The sequence below is a fragment of the Procambarus clarkii genome, chromosome 12 (genome assembly GCF_040958095.1).
Source record: "Procambarus clarkii isolate CNS0578487 chromosome 12, FALCON_Pclarkii_2.0, whole genome shotgun sequence".
NCBI lineage: Eukaryota > Metazoa > Arthropoda > Malacostraca > Decapoda > Cambaridae > Procambarus > Procambarus clarkii.
The window spans coordinates 48,738,986-48,758,504 of NC_091161.1; the positions used below are offsets into that span (position 1 = coordinate 48,738,986).

The 19,519-nt window shown below is 40.6% G+C and overlaps 1 protein-coding gene and 3 pseudogenes across 1 annotated transcript; all 4 read left to right on the top strand.

Moving 5' to 3' along the window:
• The first annotated feature begins 2,388 nt into the window (after positions 1-2,388).
• LOC123753013 (pre-mRNA-splicing factor 38-like) lies at positions 2,389-3,041 on the top strand. The gene is given in 2 exon segments (XM_069323481.1): positions 2,389-2,635; positions 2,638-3,041. Coding segments are annotated over 2 exon segments (651 nt in total).
• A 4,341-nt stretch (positions 3,042-7,382) lies between these two features.
• Positions 7,383-8,281, top strand: LOC123753012 (pre-mRNA-splicing factor 38A pseudogene; annotated as a pseudogene).
• Positions 8,282-11,463: 3,182 nt separating this feature from the next.
• On the top strand, positions 11,464-12,413 carry LOC138364064 (pre-mRNA-splicing factor 38A pseudogene; annotated as a pseudogene).
• A 3,103-nt stretch (positions 12,414-15,516) lies between these two features.
• LOC138364065 (pre-mRNA-splicing factor 38A pseudogene) lies at positions 15,517-16,466 on the top strand (annotated as a pseudogene).
• The last annotated feature ends 3,053 nt before the right edge of the window (positions 16,467-19,519 follow it).

Consider the following 19,519-nt stretch of genomic DNA (forward strand, 5'->3'; position numbering starts at 1 on the left):
TATGGAGGTATTCCTTTTTTTTATTAATACATTAGGTACATCTGCATTTGTGCAGCTACCCTAGACTACATGAAGGGGGAGTACAGTGTCAAAAAGCTAGTTACGTGATGCTAAAAATTCCCCATCACACTGGATGGTTAGCCCGTTTTGAATGAACAGCATGTTAAAATTCATGAATGCGTCTGTGGGGTTGACCGCTGAATGAAATGGACTTGAGTCGAGGACGGGTTGGTCCTGGGACCTCTGTTGTTTAATATATATATAAATGATTTAGATTCAGGTTTGAGTAGCAACATTTGCAAATTTGCCGATGATACGAAAATCGGTAGGGAAATTATTTCGGAAGAAGACTTACTATCACTTCAAGTTGATCTAGATAGGGTTTTGAAATGGTCAAAGGATTAGCAGATGCAGTTTAATGCTGATAAATGTAAAGTTCTGAGGTTAGGTAATGATGATAGAGTTACAAGATACGAGCTAGACGGTGTTGAGATTGCGAAGTCGGATTGCGAAAGGGATCTGGGAGTTATGATTAGTAAGAATTGAAGCTGAGTAGACGCAGGCTAACAGTAAGGAAAGAGCAAGAAAAATTCTTTATAGACAGCATAGAACATTGGTATAACAATTATGGGCCTGAGAATGTACAACAGTTTTATGATGACCTCATAAATAATACCTATGAGGCCATCAAAAATAGTGAGTCACGCCAAACAAAAAGAAGTACTGGTAAACAGGTCAGACACAACCAGTACTATGATGATGCTAAACTGAAAGAGCTTAAGGAGCCATGGTAACCGAAAACCTGAAGAAAAATGGAATATTTACGAAAAATACTACAACGTTCTGGCAACACTGTGGTCCAAACCGTTTAATGATATCTTGAAAAATAACGTAATTATAGTCAAATTTCCCGCTGCAACTTTCGTGAATCTGGTCCTCGCGGCGTGAGTGCGCCGCGGGGTATTGTATCTTACGTTGTAGAAGTCTTATTTTTCGTAATAGCGTTGAAAATAACATGTTATGCATAAAATGAATATAAACTCACTCATTGGCAACAGTATTGTGTGAGAGAGAGGGTGGTACGTGGCTCAGGCCCTCAGTGACTGTATGTCTCTCGTCGGGACTGGTTCTATCGCTGACGCGCTCTCACAATATCTCCCAGAACTCATGCTATTATTGTTATTTGTACTGCAATATGACTTACCAAACGAACAAGAGACAAGCATTGAAAGCTAGATGCATGCGAGCTCTCCATAGAAGGTACGAGCTGGCCGCAAATGCATAAATCACGCATTGTCACGAGTGATCGCGAGTAGAGTAACTTGTCGCGCGCGCTACTCAACTCCAACTTTTACAACTAGATCTGGTTTCACAGCCTTTATTTATTATTCAATTAACATGAAACTTACACACTATATGTAGAGTTTACGCCTCTAAAAACTTACGTCATTATTCTTATCTACATAGATTTATTGATTTTATAAATAATGATACACTTCATTTTGTTGCATACGTTTTTGGGAAACTTTTAAAAATCTGTATTTAGGAAAGACTTGGGTAAATACTGGTTCAGTAACAGGGTTGTTGATATGTGGAACCAATTGCCACGTAACATTGTGGAGGTGGGATCTCTCGATTGTTTCAAGCATGGGTTGGACATGTATATGAGTGGGATTGGGTGGTTATAAATAGGAGCTGTCTCGTATGGGCCAATAGGCCTTCTGCAGTTGCCTTTGTTCTATGTTCTTATGTTTACAAGTGGATTGATGGACACAACAAACGGGATAATAATAGGGTATTAAAAGTATCAACACGAAACAATGGGTATAAATTGGATAAATTTAGATTTAGGAAAGACTTGGGTAAATACTGGTTCGGTAACAGGGTTGTTGATTTGTGGAACCAATTACCGCATAACGTGGTGGAGGTGGTGTCCCTCGATTGTTTCAAGCGCGGGTTGGACATGTTTATGAGTGGGATTGGGTGGTTATAAATAGGAGCTGCCTCGTACGGGCCAATAGGCCATCTGCGGTTATCTTTGTTTATATATTCATATGCTCTCATTATCTTGCTCCTCCTCCCCACCCGTCTTCTATCCCTCACTGACACCTGACTCCTACCCTCTTCTCTAGGACACTAATAAATACGCCTCCATCCTAAACATGGCACACCATCTGGTCACCACTTGGTCCGGGAGACATCTCCCGTCACGCAGGGTGCAGTCGCACCTCCACAGATCTCCAGTATCATCTATTGATACTGGAAATGGCTCAAAAGGGCCACCACTTACGGGCTATTCATGCCCGTGCCACCTTTTGGGTGGCTTAATCTTCTCTCTCTCTCTCTCATCAATCAATCTAAACATGGCCTCTGTAATCAGTAGGCGACATGGCCAACCGCACGATCAGGGAAGCCCGGGCCACTCACGGCACAAACCCCCAGTATTTAGTTGAGAAAATTATAAGAACTAGGATATACGACTCTAGATACTGGAAAGAAGAATGCTTTGCCCTCTCGGCGGAATTACTAGTCGACAAAGCAATAGCCCTCAGGTGTATTGGTGGTGTTCACGGAGCCAACAGCATACCCACGCCATTCCTATGTCTCGTGCTAAAGATGCTCCAGATCCAACCTGAGACATAATTATATAATTCATCACACAAGAGGATTTTAAGTATGCTCGTGCTTTGGGGGCATTTTACTTGAGACTTGTATGTGGATCACTGAATTGTTACAAGTACCTGGAACCTCTCCTTAATGACTTTAGGAAACTACGCGTTATTGACCCTTCCGGCCAGTTCCAGTTTACTCACATGGATGAATATATTGATTGTTTATTAAGAGATGAATGTTCATGTGATATAATTTTACCGAGGATCCAAAAGAGACTGTTTCATGAAGCCAACAACAAGCTTAAAGGTCGAGTATCCGTATTAAATGATGATTTGGACAACAACGAGAGGGAAAGTGATGAGGAGGACATCTTTCCTCCACCAAGACCAAGAAATGATCCAGTAGAGGTTTATAATATATATAAATGATTTAGATTCAGGTTTGAGTAGCAACATTTGCAAATTTGCCGATGATACGAAAATCGGTAGGGAAATTAATTCGGAGGAGGACTCACTATCACTTCAAGTTGATCTAGATAGGGTTTTGAAATGGTCAAAGGATTGGCAGATGCAGTTTAATGCTGATAAATGTAAAGTTCTGAGGTTAGGTAATGATGATAGAGTTACAAGATACGAGCTAGATGGTGTTGTGATTGCGAAGTCGGATTGCGAAAGGGATCTGGGAGTTATGATTAGTAAGAATTTAAAACAAAAGGATCAATGCATAAATGTTCGTAATAAGGCAAATCGGACACTTGGATTTATTAATCGCAGCGTTAGTAACAAGACACCTGGTGTGGTTCTCAAGCTATATCTTGCTCTAGTTAGGCCCCATTTAGATTATGCAGTTCAGTTTTGGTCGCCATATTATAGAATGGATATAAATTCACTTGAACGTGTCCAGCATAGGATGACTAAGTTAATTCCCCAAATTAGAAATCTTTCATATGAAGAAAGATTAACAAAGCTTAAGTTGCATTCACTGGAAAGGCGAAGAATTAGGGGTGACATGATAGAGGTTTACAAGTGGATGAATGGACATAACCGGGGGGATATTAATAGGGTATTAAAAGTATCAACACAGGACAGAACACGAAACAATGGATATAAATTGGATAAGTTTAGATTTAGGAAAGACTTGGGTAAATACTGGTTCAGTAACAGGGTTGTTGATTTGTGGAACCAATTGCCGCGTAACATTGTGGAGGTGGGGTCCCACGATTGTTTCAAGCACGGGTTGGACAAGTATATGAGTGGGATTGGGTGGTTATAGAATAGGAGCTGCCTCGTATGGGCCAATAGGCCTTCTGCAGTTACCTTTGTTCTTATGTTCTTAAGAGCCATCCCGAACAACACTCTGTGACGACCAGGATGGCAGAGGCCACTCTAGCTCCCCACACCGAGGCCTTCCATGTGACAGAGAAAGAGAAAAGCTTCGCAGAAGTCGCTCACAGAAGACAGATCATGAAAGAGGCAAGGAAAGGTCGAGAAAGAGACATCGCAGCAGATCAGAACAACGTCAGCGACGAGGATCTCCAGCCCATCGTCCCCATCACCGAAAAAATCGTGGAGAAAGAGAATCAAATAGAGAGAGAGGAAGGGATTGGAATCGTTGTGAACGCAAAGGAAAACAATATCGCAGTGGACGTAGTAAATGAGATACCTTTTTGAGGATGTGGTAGGAGCTGACAGTGCTCCATTTGACCTGCAACCTCACTAATATCTCACTGCCCTCTCATGAGTTGACCTCACACTTGACTGCCGCCTCATGATATGAACCTCAAGCTTCCTGTGTTATCATTATATATATAATTATATAATTATACACGAAGCCTTCTTTGGACTCTTGTATGTATTTGAAGACCTGTATTCACGTTTCTGTCTTATAAGAACTATGTATTAATAAACACTGTTGTAATAAATTAATGCTATTATTTACATCTCATTATTTACCATCCCAAAGAATAATATGTACCTTTATTCAAGTACAAATAAAATATTTAAATATCTTAGCGCCTGGTGCTTGGAGAGTAGCTGTGATTAGGGTCTTCATCTGGATGAAAAATGTGAAAACCATCTTAAATGTGTTTTTTGATGTTTTTGACGTTGGTCGCAGAAAGGTGACATTTATATAAGGTATTTATATAAAGTCGTTTTTAACATATATAATACGTTAATTTCAGTCACTCAATTCATGGACCTTTGGTGCAAACGTATAACTAATGTTTTTAAACGTTTCTATTTTAAATTAAGTAAAAATGCTTAATGTATGTGGGTGGTTTTGTGCATGTGTGGGGTTGTGCTGGTCTGTGTGTGTGCGTGTACTTTTGATGTGTATGTTAAAGTGCAAATATGTAAGCACTACCATTACAAGAATAGGTGTATGGAGGTATTCCTTTTTTTTATTAATACATTAGGTACATCTGCATTTGTGCAGCTACCCTAGACTACATGAAGGGGGAGGACAGTGTCAAAAAGCTAGTTACGTGATGCTAAAAATTCCCCATCACACTGGATGGTTAGCCCGTTTTGAATGAACAGCATGTTAAAATTCATGAATGCGTCTGTGGGGTTGACCGCTGAATGAAATGGACTTGAGTCGAGGACGGGTTGGTCCTGGGACCTCTGTTGTTTAATATATATATAAATGATTTAGATTCAGGTTTGAGTAGCAACATTTGCAAATTTGCCGATGATACGAAAATCGGTAGGGAAATTAATTCGGAAGAAGACTTACTATCACTTCAAGTTGATCTAGATAGGGTTTTGAAATGGTCAAAGGATTAGCAGATGCAGTTTAATGCTGATAAATGTAAAGTTCTGAGGTTAGGTAATGATGATAGAGTTACAAGATACGAGCTAGACGGTGTTGAGATTGCGAAGTCGGATTGCGAAAGGGATCTGGGAGTTATGATTAGTAAGAATTGAAGCTGAGTAGACGCAGGCTAACAGTAAGGAAAGAGCAAGAAAAATTCTTTATAGACAGCATAGAACATTGGTATAACAATTATGGGCCTGAGAATGTACAACAGTTTTATGATGACCTCATAAATAATACCTATGAGGCCATCAAAAATAGTGAGTCACGCCAAACAAAAAGAAGTACTGGTAAACAGGTCAGACACAACCAGTACTATGATGATGCTAAACTGAAAGAGCTTAAGGAGCCATGGTAACCGAAAACCTGAAGAAAAATGGAATATTTACGAAAAATACTACAACGTTCTGGCAACACTGTGGTCCAAACCGTTTAATGATATCTTGAAAAATAACGTAATTAGAGTCAAATTTCCTGCTGCAACTTTCGTGAATCTGGTCCTCGCGGCGTGAGTGCGCCGCGGGGTATTGTATCTTACGTTGTAGAAGTCTTATTTTTCGTAATAGCGTTGAAAATAACATGTTATGCATAAAATGAATATAAACTCACTCATTGGCAACAGTATTGTGTGAGAGAGAGGGTGGTACGTGGCTCAGGCCCTCAGTGACTGTATGTCTCTCGTCGGGACTGGTTCTATCGCTGACGCGCTCTCACAATATCTCCCAGAACTCATGCTATTATTGTTATTTGTACTGCAATATGACTTACCAAACGAACAAGAGACAAGCATTGAAAGCTAGATGCATGCGAGCTCTCCATAGAAGGTACGAGCTGGCCGCAAATGCATAAATCACGCATTGTCACGAGTGATCGCGAGTAGAGTAACTTGTCGCGCGCGCTACTCAACTCCAACTTTTACAACTAGATCTGGTTTCACAGCCTTTATTTATTATTCAATTAACATGAAACTTACACACTATATGTAGAGTTTACGCCTCTAAAAACTTACGTCATTATTCTTATCTACATAGATTTATTGATTTTATAAACAATGATACACTTCATTTTGTTGCATACGTTTTTGGGAAACTTTTAAAAATCTGTATTTAGGAAAGACTTGGGTAAATACTGGTTCAGTAACAGGGTTGTTGATTTGTGGAACCAATTGCCACGTAACATTGTGGAGGTGGGATCTCTCGATTGTTTCAAGCATGGGTTGGACATGTATATGAGTGGGATTGGGTGGTTATAAATAGGAGCTGTCTCGTATGGGCCAATAGGCCTTCTGCAGTTGCCTTTGTTCTATGTTCTTATGTTTACAAGTGGATTGATGGACACAACAAACGGGATAATAATAGGGTATTAAAAGTATCAACACGAAACAATGGGTATAAATTGGATAAATTTAGATTTAGGAAAGACTTGGGTAAATACTGGTTCGGTAACAGGGTTGTTGATTTGTGGAACCAATTACCGCATAACGTGGTGGAGGTGGTGTCCCTCGATTGTTTCAAGCGCGGGTTGGACATGTTTATGAGTGGGATTGGGTGGTTATAAATAGGAGCTGCCTCGTACGGGCCAATAGGCCTTCTGCAGTTATCTTTGTTTATATATTCATATGCTCTCATTATCTTGCTCCTCCTCCCCACCCGTCTTCTATCCCTCACTGACACCTGACTCCTACCCTCTTCTCTAGGACACTAATAAATACGCCTCCATCCTAAACATGGCACACCATCTGGTCACCACTTGGTCCGGGAGACATCTCCCGTCACGCAGGGTGCAGTCGCACCTCCACAGATCTCCAGTATCATCTATTGATACTGGAAATGGCTCAAAAGGGCCACCACTTACGGGCTATTCATGCCCGTGCCACCTTTTGGGTGGCTTAATCTTCTCTCTCTCTCTCTCATCAATCAATCTAAACATGGCCTCTGTAATCAGTAGGCGACATGGCCAACCGCACGATCAGGGAAGCCCGGGCCACTCACGGCACAAACCCCCAGTATTTAGTTGAGAAAATTATAAGAACTAGGATATACGACTCTAGATACTGGAAAGAAGAATGCTTTGCCCTCTCGGCGGAATTACTAGTCGACAAAGCAATAGCCCTCAGGTGTATTGGTGGTGTTCACGGAGCCAACAGCATACCCACGCCATTCCTATGTCTCGTGCTAAAGATGCTCCAGATCCAACCTGAGACATAATTATATAATTCATCACACAAGAGGATTTTAAGTATGCTCGTGCTTTGGGGGCATTTTACTTGAGACTTGTATGTGGATCACTGAATTGTTACAAGTACCTGGAACCTCTCCTTAATGACTTTAGGAAACTACGCGTTATTGACCGTTCCGGCCAGTTCCAGTTTACTCACATGGATGAATATATTGATTGTTTATTAAGAGATGAATGTTCATGTGATATAATTTTACCGAGGATCCAAAAGAGACTGTTTCATGAAGCCAACAACAAGCTTAAAGGTCGAGTATCCGTATTAAATGATGATTTGGACAACCACGAGAGGGAAAGTGATGAGGAGGACATCTTTCCTCCACCAAGACCAAGAAATGATCCAGTAGAGCCATCCCGAACAACACTCTGTGACGACCAGGATGGCAGAGGCCACTCTAGCTCCCCACACCGAGGCCTTCCATGTGACAGAGAAAGAGAAAAGCTTCGCAGAAGTCACTCACAGAAGACAGATCATGAAAGAGGCAAGGAAAGGTCGAGAAAGAGACATCGCAGCAGATCAGAACAACGTCAGCGACGAGGATCTCCAGCCGAAAAAATCACCGAAAATCAGCCGTCCCCATCACCGAAAAAATCGTGGAGAAAGAGAATCAAATAGAGAGAGAGGAAGGGATTGGAATCGTTGTGAACGCAAAGGAAAACAATATCGCAGTGGACGTAGTAAATGAGATACCTTTTTGAGGATGTGGTAGGAGCTGACAGTGCTCCATTTGACCTGCAACCTCACTAATATCTCACTGCCCTCTCATGAGTTGACCTCACACTTGACTGCCGCCTCATGATATGAACCTCAAGCTTCCTGTGTTATCATTATATATATAATTATATAATTATACACGAAGCCTTCTTTGGACTCTTGTATGTATTTGAAGACCTGTATTCACGTTTCTGTCTTATAAGAACTATGTATTAATAAACACTGTTGTAATAAATTAATGCTATTATTTACATCTCATTATTTACCATCCCAAAGAATAATATGTACCTTTATTCAAGTACAAATAAAATATTTAAATATCTTAGCGCCTGGTGCTTGGAGAGTAGCTGTGATTAGGGTCTTCATCTGGATGAAAAATGTGAAAACCATCTTAAATGTGTTTTTTGATGTTTTTGACGTTGGTCGCAGAAAGGTGACATTTATATAAGGTATTTATATAAAGTCGTTTTTAACATATAAAATACGTTAATTTCAGTCACTCAATTCATGGACCTTTGGTGCAAACGTATAACTAATGTTTTTAAACGTTTCTATTTTAAATTAAGTAAAAATGCTTAATGTATGTGGGTGGTTTTGTGCATGTGTGGGGTTGTGCTGGTCTGTGTGTGTGCGTGTACTTTTGATGTGTATGTTAAAGTGCAAATATGTAAGCACTACCATTACAAGAATAGGTGTATGGAGGTATTCCTTTTTTTTATTAATACATTAGGTACATCTGCATTTGTGCAGCTACCCTAGACTACATGAAGGGGGAGTACAGTGTCAAAAAGCTAGTTACGTGATGCTAAAAATTCCCCATCACACTGGATGGTTAGCCCGTTTTGAATGAACAGCATGTTAAAATTCATGAATGCGTCTGTGGGGTTGACCGCTGAATGAAATGGACTTGAGTCGAGGACGGGTTGGTCCTGGGACCTCTGTTGTTTAATATATATATAAATGATTTAGATTCAGGTTTGAGTAGCAACATTTGCAAATTTGCCGATGATACGAAAATCGGTAGGGAAATTAATTCGGAAGAAGACTTACTATCACTTCAAGTTGATCTAGATAGGGTTTTGAAATGGTCAAAGGATTAGCAGATGCAGTTTAATGCTGATAAATGTAAAGTTCTGAGGTTAGGTAATGATGATAGAGTTACAAGATACGAGCTAGACGGTGTTGAGATTGCGAAGTCGGATTGCGAAAGGGATCTGGGAGTTATGATTAGTAAGAATTGAAGCTGAGTAGACGCAGGCTAACAGTAAGGAAAGAGCAAGAAAAATTCTTTATAGACAGCATAGAACATTGGTATAACAATTATGGGCCTGAGAATGTACAACAGTTTTATGATGACCTCATAAATAATACCTATGAGGCCATCAAAAATAGTGAGTCACGCCAAACAAAAAGAAGTACTGGTAAACAGGTCAGACACAACCAGTACTATGATGATGCTAATCTGAAAGAGCTTAAGGAGCCATGGTAACCGAAAACCTGAAGAAAAATGGAATATTTACGAAAAATACTACAACGTTCTGGCAACACTGTGGTCCAAACCGTTTAATGATATCTTGAAAAATAACGTAATTAGAGTCAAATTTCCCGCTGCAACTTTCGTGAATCTGGTCCTCGCGGCGTGAGTGCGCCGCGGGGTATTGTATCTTACGTTGTAGAAGTCTTATTTTTCGTAATAGCGTTGAAAATAACATGTTATGCATAAAATGAATATAAACTCACTCATTGGCAACAGTATTGTGTGAGAGAGAGGGTGGTACGTGGCTCAGGCCCTCAGTGACTGTATGTCTCTCGTCGGGACTGGTTCTATCGCTGACGCGCTCTCACAATATCTCCCAGAACTCATGCTATTATTGTTATTTGTACTGCAATATGACTTACCAAACGAACAAGAGACAAGCATTGAAAGCTAGATGCATGCGAGCTCTCCATAGAAGGTACGAGCTGGCCGCAAATGCATAAATCACGCATTGTCACGAGTGATCGCGAGTAGAGTAACTTGTCGCGCGCGCTACTCAACTCCAACTTTTACAACTAGATCTGGTTTCACAGCCTTTATTTATTATTCAATTAACATGAAACTTACACACTATATGTAGAGTTTACGCCTCTAAAAACTTACGTCATTATTCTTATCTACATAGATTTATTGATTTTATAAATAATGATACACTTCATTTTGTTGCATACGTTTTTGGGAAACTTTTAAAAATCTGTATTTAGGAAAGACTTGGGTAAATACTGGTTCAGTAACAGGGTTGTTGATTTGTGGAACCAATTGCCACGTAACATTGTGGAGGTGGGATCTCTCGATTGTTTCAAGCATGGGTTGGACATGTATATGAGTGGGATTGGGTGGTTATAAATAGGAGCTGTCTCGTATGGGCCAATAGGCCTTCTGCAGTTGCCTTTGTTCTATGTTCTTATGTTTACAAGTGGATTGATGGACACAACAAACGGGATAATAATAGGGTATTAAAAGTATCAACACGAAACAATGGGTATAAATTGGATAAATTTAGATTTAGGAAAGACTTGGGTAAATACTGGTTCGGTAACAGGGTTGTTGATTTGTGGAACCAATTACCGCATAACGTGGTGGAGGTGGTGTCCCTCTATTGTTTCAAGCGCGGGTTGGACATGTTTATGAGTGGGATTGGGTGGTTATAAATAGGAGCTGCCTCGTACGGGCCAATAGGCCATCTGCGGTTATCTTTGTTTATATATTCATATGCTCTCATTATCTTGCTCCTCCTCCCCACCCGTCTTCTATCCCTCACTGACACCTGACTCCTACCCTCTTCTCTAGGACACTAATAAATACGCCTCCATCCTAAACATGGCACACCATCTGGTCACCACTTGGTCCGGGAGACATCTCCCGTCACGCAGGGTGCAGTCGCACCTCCACAGATCTCCAGTATCATCTATTGATACTGGAAATGGCTCAAAAGGGCCACCACTTACGGGCTATTCATGCCCGTGCCACCTTTTGGGTGGCTTAATCTTCTCTCTCTCTCTCTCATCAATCAATCTAAACATGGCCTCTGTAATCAGTAGGCGACATGGCCAACCGCACGATCAGGGAAGCCCGGGCCACTCACGGCACAAACCCCCAGTATTTAGTTGAGAAAATTATAAGAACTAGGATATACGACTCTAGATACTGGAAAGAAGAATGCTTTGCCCTCTCGGCGGAATTACTAGTCGACAAAGCAATAGCCCTCAGGTGTATTGGTGGTGTTCACGGAGCCAACAGCATACCCACGCCATTCCTATGTCTCGTGCTAAAGATGCTCCAGATCCAACCTGAGACATAATTATATAATTCATCACACAAGAGGATTTTAAGTATGCTCGTGCTTTGGGGGCATTTTACTTGAGACTTGTATGTGGATCACTGAATTGTTACAAGTTCCTGGAACCTCTCCTTAATGACTTTAGGAAACTACGCGTTATTGACCGTTCCGGCCAGTTCCAGTTTACTCACATGGATGAATATATTGATTGTTTATTAAGAGATGAATGTTCATGTGATATAATTTTACCGAGGATCCAAAAGAGACCGATTCCTGAAGCCAACAACGAGCTTAAAGGTCGAGTATCCGTATTAAATGATGATTTGGACAACCACGAGAGGGAAAGTGATGAGGAGGACATCTTTCCTCCACCAAGACCAAGAAATGATCCAGTACAGCCATTCCGAACAACACTCTGTGACGACCAGGATGGCAGAGGCCACTCTAGCTCCCCACACCGAGGCCTTCCATGTGACAGAGAAAGAGAAAAGCTTCGCAGAAGTCACTCACAGAAGACAGATCATGAAAGAGGCAAGGAAAGGTCGAGAAAGAGACATCGCAGCAGATCAGAACAACGTCAGCGACGAGGATCTCCAGCCCATCGTCCCCATCACCGAAAAAATCGTGGAGAAAGAGAATCAAATAGAGAGAGAGGAAGGGATTGGAATCGTTGTGAACGCAAAGGAAAACAATATCGCAGTGGACGTAGTAAATGAGATACCTTTTTGAGGATGTGGTAGGAGCTGACAGTGCTCCATTTGACCTGCAACCTCACTAATATCTCACTGCCCTCTCATGAGTTGACCTCACACTTGACTGCCGCCTCATGATATGAACCTCAAGCTTCCTGTGTTATCATTATATATATAATTATACACCAAGCCTTCTTTGGACTCTTGTATGTATTTGAAGACCTGTATTCACGTTTCTGTCTTATAAGAACTATGTATTAATAAACACTGTTGTAATAAATGAATGCTATTATTTACATCTCATTATTTACCATCCCAAAGAATAATATGTACCTTTATTCAAGTACAAATAAAATATTTAAATATCTTAGCGCCTGGTGCTTGGAGAGTAGCTGTGATTAGGGTCTTCATCTGGATGAAAAATGTGAAAACCATCTTAAATGTGTTTTTTGATGTTTTTGACGTTGGTCGCAGAAAGGTGACATTTATATAAGGTATTTATATAAAGTCGTTTTTAACATATAAAATACGTTAATTTCAGTCACTCAATTCATGGACCTTTGGTGCAAACGTATAACTAATGTTTTTAAACGTTTCTATTTTAAATTAAGTAAAAATGCTTAATGTATGTGGGTGGTTTTGTGCACGTGTGGGGTTGTGCTGGTCTGTGTGTGTGCGTGTACTTTTGATGTGTATGTTAAAGTGCAAATATGTAAGCACTACCATTACAAGAATAGGTGAATGGAGGTATTCCTTTTTTTATTAATACATTAGGTACATCTGCATTTGTGCAGCTACCCTAGACTACATGAAGGGGGAGTACAGTGTCAAAAAGCTAGTTACGTGATGCTAAAAATTCCCCATCACACTGGATGGTTAGCCCGTTTTTAATGAACAGCATGTTAAAATTCATGAATGCGTCTGTGGGGTTGACCGCTGAATGTAATGGACTTGAGTCGAGGACGGGTTGGTCCTGGGACCTCTGTTGTTTAATATATATATAAATGATTTAGATTCAGGTTTGAGTAGCAACATTTGCAAATTTGCCGATGATACGAAAATCGGTAGGGAAATTAATTCGGAAGAAGACTTACTATCACTTCAAGTTGATCTAGATAGGGTTTTGAAATGGTCAAAGGATTAGCAGATGCAGTTTAATGCTGATAAATGTAAAGTTCTGAGGTTAGGTAATGATGATAGAGTTACAAGATACGAGCTAGACGGTGTTGAGATTGCGAAGTCGGATTGCGAAAGGGATCTGGGAGTTATGATTAGTAAGAATTGAAGCTGAGTAGACGCAGGCTAACAGTAAGGAAAGAGCAAGAAAAATTCTTTATAGACAGCATAGAACATTGGTATAACAATTATGGGCCTGAGAATGTACAACAGTTTTATGATGACCTCATAAATAATACCTATGAGGCCATCAAAAATAGTGAGTCACGCCAAACAAAAAGAAGTACTGGTAAACAGGTCAGACACAACCAGTACTATGATGATGCTAAACTGAAAGAGCTTAAGGAGCCATGGTAACCGAAAACCTGAAGAAAAATGGAATATTTACGAAAAATACTACAACGTTCTGGCAACACTGTGGTCCAAACCGTTTAATGATATCTTGAAAAATAACGTAATTAGAGTCAAATTTCCCGCTGCAACTTTCGTGAATCTGGTCCTCGCGGCGTGAGTGCGCCGCGGGGTATTGTATCTTACGTTGTAGAAGTCTTATTTTTCGTAATAGCGTTGAAAATAACATGTTATGCATAAAATGAATATAAACTCACTCATTGGCAACAGTATTGTGTGAGAGAGAGGGTGGTACGTGGCTCAGGCCCTCAGTGACTGTATGTCTCTCGTGGGGACTGGTTCTATCGCTGACGCGCTCTCACAATATCTCCCAGAACTCATGCTATTATTGTTATTTGTACTGCAATATGACTTACCAAACGAACAAGAGACAAGCATTGAAAGCTAGATGCATGCGAGCTCTCCATAGAAGGTACGAGCTGGCCGCAAATGCATAAATCACGCATTGTCACGAGTGACCGTGAGTAGAGTAACTTGTCGCGCGCGCTACTCAACTCCAACTTTTACAACTAGATCTGGTTTCACAGCCTTTATTTATTATTCAATTTACATGAAACTTGCACACTATATGTAGAGTTTACGCCTCTAAAAACTTACGTCATTATTCTTATCTACATAGATTTATTGATTTTATAAATAATGATACTCTTCATTTTGATGCATACGTTTTTGGGAAACTTTTAAAAATCTGTATTTAGGAAAGACTTGGGTAAATACTGGTTCGGTAACAGGGTTGTTGATTTGTGGAACCAATTGCCACGTAACATTGTGGAGGTGGGGTCTCTCGATTGTTTCAAGCATGGGTTGGACATGTATATGAGTGGGATTGGGTGGTTATAAATAGGAGCTGTCTCGTATGGGCCAATAGGCCTTCTGCAGTTGCCTTTGTTCTATGTTCTTATGTTTACAAGTGGATTGATGGACACAACAAACGGGATAATAATAGGGTATTAAAAGTATCAACACGAAACAATGGGTATAAATTGGATAAATTTAGATTTAGGAAAGACTTGGGTAAATACTGGTTCGGTAACAGGGTTGTTGATTTGTGGAACCAATTACCGCATAACGTGGTGGAGGTGGTGTCCCTCGATTGTTTCAAGCGCGGGTTGGACATGTTTATGAGTGGGATTGGGTGGTTATAAATAGGAGCTGCCTCGTACGGGCCAATAGGCCTTCTGCAGTTATCTTTGTTTATATATTCATATGCTCTCATTATCTTGCTCCTCCTCCCCACCCGTCTTCTATCCCTCACTGACACCTGACTCCTACCCTCTTCTCTAGGACACTAATAAATACGCCTCCATCCTAAACATGGCACACCATCTGGTCACCACTTGGTCCGGGAGACATCTCCCGTCACGCAGGGTGCAGTCGCACCTCCACAGATCTCCAGTATCATCTATTGATACTGGAAATGGCTCAAAAGGGCCACCACTTACGGGCTATTCATGCCCGTGCCACCTTTTGGGTGGCTTAATCTTCTCTCTCTCTCTCTCATCAATCAATCTAAACATGGCCTCTGTAATCAGTAGGCGACATGGCCAACCGCACGATCAGGGAAGCCCGGGCCACTCACGGCACAAACCCCCAGTATTTAGTTGAGAAAATTATAAGAACTAGGATATACGACTCTAGATACTGGAAAGAAGAATGCTTTGCCCTCTCGGCGGAATTACTAGTCGACAAAGCAATAGCCCTCAGGTGTATTGGTGGTGTTCACGGAGCCAACAGCATACCCACGCCATTCCTATGTCTCGTGCTAAAGATGCTCCAGATCCAACCTGAGACATAATTATATAATTCATCACACAAGAGGATTTTAAGTATGCTCGTGCTTTGGGGGCATTTTACTTGAGACTTGTATGTGGATCACTGAATTGTTACAAGTTCCTGGAACCTCTCCTTAATGACTTTAGGAAACTACGCGTTATTGACCGTTCCGGCCAGTTCCAGTTTACTCACATGGATGAATATATTGATTGTTTATTAAGAGATGAATGTTCATGTGATATAATTTTACCGAGGATCCAAAAGAGACCGATTCCTGAAGCCAACAACGAGCTTAAAGGTCGAGTATCCGTATTAAATGATGATTTGGACAACCACGAGAGGGAAAGTGATGAGGAGGACATCTTTCCTCCACCAAGACCAAGAAATGATCCAGTACAGCCATTCCGAACAACACTCTGTGACGACCAGGATGGCAGAGGCCACTCTAGCTCCCCACACCGAGGCCTTCCATGTGACAGAGAAAGAGAAAAGCTTCGCAGAAGTCACTCACAGAAGACAGATCATGAAAGAGGCAAGGAAAGGTCGAGAAAGAGACATCGCAGCAGATCAGAACAACGTCAGCGACGAGGATCTCCAGCCCATCGTCCCCATCACCGAAAAAATCGTGGAGAAAGAGAATCAAATAGAGAGAGAGGAAGGGATTGGAATCGTTGTGAACGCAAAGGAAAACAATATCGCAGTGGACGTAGTAAATGAGATACCTTTTTGAGGATGTGGTAGGAGCTGACAGTGCTCCATTTGACCTGCAACCTCACTAATATCTCACTGCCCTCTCATGAGTTGACCTCACACTTGACTGCCGCCTCATGATATGAACCTCAAGCTTCCTGTGTTATCATTATATATATAATTATACACCAAGCCTTCTTTGGACTCTTGTATGTATTTGAAGACCTGTATTCACGTTTCTGTCTTATAAGAACTATGTATTAATAAACACTGTTGTAATAAATGAATGCTATTATTTACATCTCATTATTTACCATCCCAAAGAATAATATGTACCTTTATTCAAGTACAAATAAAATATTTAAATATCTTAGCGCCTGGTGCTTGGAGAGTAGCTGTGATTAGGGTCTTCATCTGGATGAAAAATGTGAAAACCATCTTAAATGTGTTTTTTGATGTTTTTGACGTTGGTCGCAGAAAGGTGACATTTATATAAGGTATTTATATAAAGTCGTTTTTAACATATAAAATACGTTAATTTCAGTCACTCAATTCATGGACCTTTGGTGCAAACGTATAACTAATGTTTTTAAACGTTTCTATTTTAAATTAAGTAAAAATGCTTAATGTATGTGGGTGGTTTTGTGCACGTGTGGGGTTGTGCTGGTCTGTGTGTGTGCGTGTACTTTTGATGTGTATGTTAAAGTGCAAATATGTAAGCACTACCATTACAAGAATAGGTGAATGGAGGTATTCCTTTTTTTTATTAATACATTAGGTACATCTGCATTTGTGCAGCTACCCTAGACTACATGAAGGGGGAGTACAGTGTCAAAAAGCTAGTTACGTGATGCTAAAAATTCCCCATCACACTGGATGGTTAGCCCGTTTTTAATGAACAGCATGTTAAAATTCATGAATGCGTCTGTGGGGTTGACCGCTGAATGTAATGGACTTGAGTCGAGGACGGGTTGGTCCTGGGACCTCTGTTGTTTAATATATATATAAATGATTTAGATTCAGGTTTGAGTAGCAACATTTGCAAATTTGCCGATGATACGAAAATCGGTAGGGAAATTAATTCGGAAGAAGACTTACTATCACTTCAAGTTGATCTAGATAGGGTTTTGAAATGGTCAAAGGATTAGCAGATGCAGTTTAATGCTGATAAATGTAAAGTTCTGAGGTTAGGTAATGATGATAGAGTTACAAGATACGAGCTAGACGGTGTTGAGATTGCGAAGTCGGATTGCGAAAGGGATCTGGGAGTTATGATTAGTAAGAATTGAAGCTGAGTAGACGCAGGCTAACAGTAAGGAAAGAGCAAGAAAAATTCTTTATAGACAGCATAGAACATTGGTATAACAATTATGGGCCTGAGAATGTACAACAGTTTTATGATGACCTCATAAATAATACCTATGAGGCCATCAAAAATAGTGAGTCACGCCAAACAAAAAGAAGTACTGGTAAACAGGTCAGACACAACCAGTACTATGATGATGCTAAACTGAAAGAGCTTAAGGAGCCATGGTAACCGAAAACCTGAAGAAAAATGGAATATTTACGAAAAATACTACAACGTTCTGGCAACACTGTGGTCCAAACCGTTTAATGATATCTTGAAAAATAACGTAATTAGAGTCAAATTTCCCGCTGCAACTTTCGTGAATCTGGTCCTCGCGGCGTGAGTGCGCCGCGGGGTATTGTATCTTACGTTGTAGAAGTCTTATTTTTCGTAATAGCGTTGAAAATAACATGTTATGCATAAAATGAATATAAACTCACTCATTGGCAACAGTATTGTGTGAGAGAGAGGGTGGTACGTGGCTCAGGCCCTCAGTGACTGTATGTCTCTCGTGGGGACTGGTTCTATCGCTGACGCGCTCTCACAATATCTCCCAGAACTCATGCTATTATTGTTATTTGTACTGCAATATGACTTACCAAACGAACAAGAGACAAGCATTGAAAGCTAGATGCATGCGAGCTCTCCATAGAAGGTACGAGCTGGCCGCAAATGCATAAATCACGCATTGTCACGAGTGACCGTGAGTAGAGTAACTTGTCGCGCGCGCTACTCAACTCCAACTTTTACAACTAGATCTGGTTTCACAGCCTTTATTTATTATTCAATTTACATGAAACTTGCACACTATATGTAGAGTTTACGCCTCTAAAAACTTACGTCATTATTCTTATCTACATAGATTTATTGATTTTATAAATAATGATACTCTTCATTTTGATGCATACGTTTTTGGGAAACTTTTAAAAATCTGTATTTAGGAAAGACTTGGGTAAATACTGGTTCGGTAACAGGGTTGTTGATTTGTGGAACCAATTGCCACGTAACATTGTGGAGGTGGGGTCTCTCGATTGTTTCAAGCATGGGTTGGACATGTATATGAGTGGGATTGGGTGGTTATAAATAGGAGCTGTCTCGTATGGGCCAATAGGCCTTCTGCAGTTGCCTTTGTTCTATGTTCTTATGTTTACAAGTGGATTGATGGACACAACAAACGGGATAATAATAGGGTATTAAAAGTATCAACACAAGACAGAACACGAAACAATGGGAATAAATTGGATAAATTTAGATTTAGGAAAGACTTGGGTAAATACTGGTTCGGTAACAGGGTTGTTGATTTGTGGAACCAATTACCGCATAACGTGGTGGAGGTGGTGTCCCTCGATTGTTTCAAGCGCGGGTTGGACATGTTTATGAGTGGGATTGGGTGGTTATAAATAGGAGCTGCCTCGTACGGGCCAATAGGCCTTCTGCAGTTATCTTTGTTTTTATATTCAGATGCTCTCATAATCTTGCTCCTCCTCCCCACCCGTCTTCTATCCCTCACTGACACCTGACTCCTACCCTCTTCTCTAGGACACTAATAAATACGCCTCCATCCTAAACATGGCACAAAACATCATCACCAAAAAACTCTCACATCTCAACAAAGCCTACCTACACTAGAGAATAGCTGAAGGTTCGCCATCTGCAACATGGTATCTTCAGGCAACCAAATTAGAAAGGTTAAATATCCCAAATGGAATCCACAGGGAAATAGCAGTTAGGC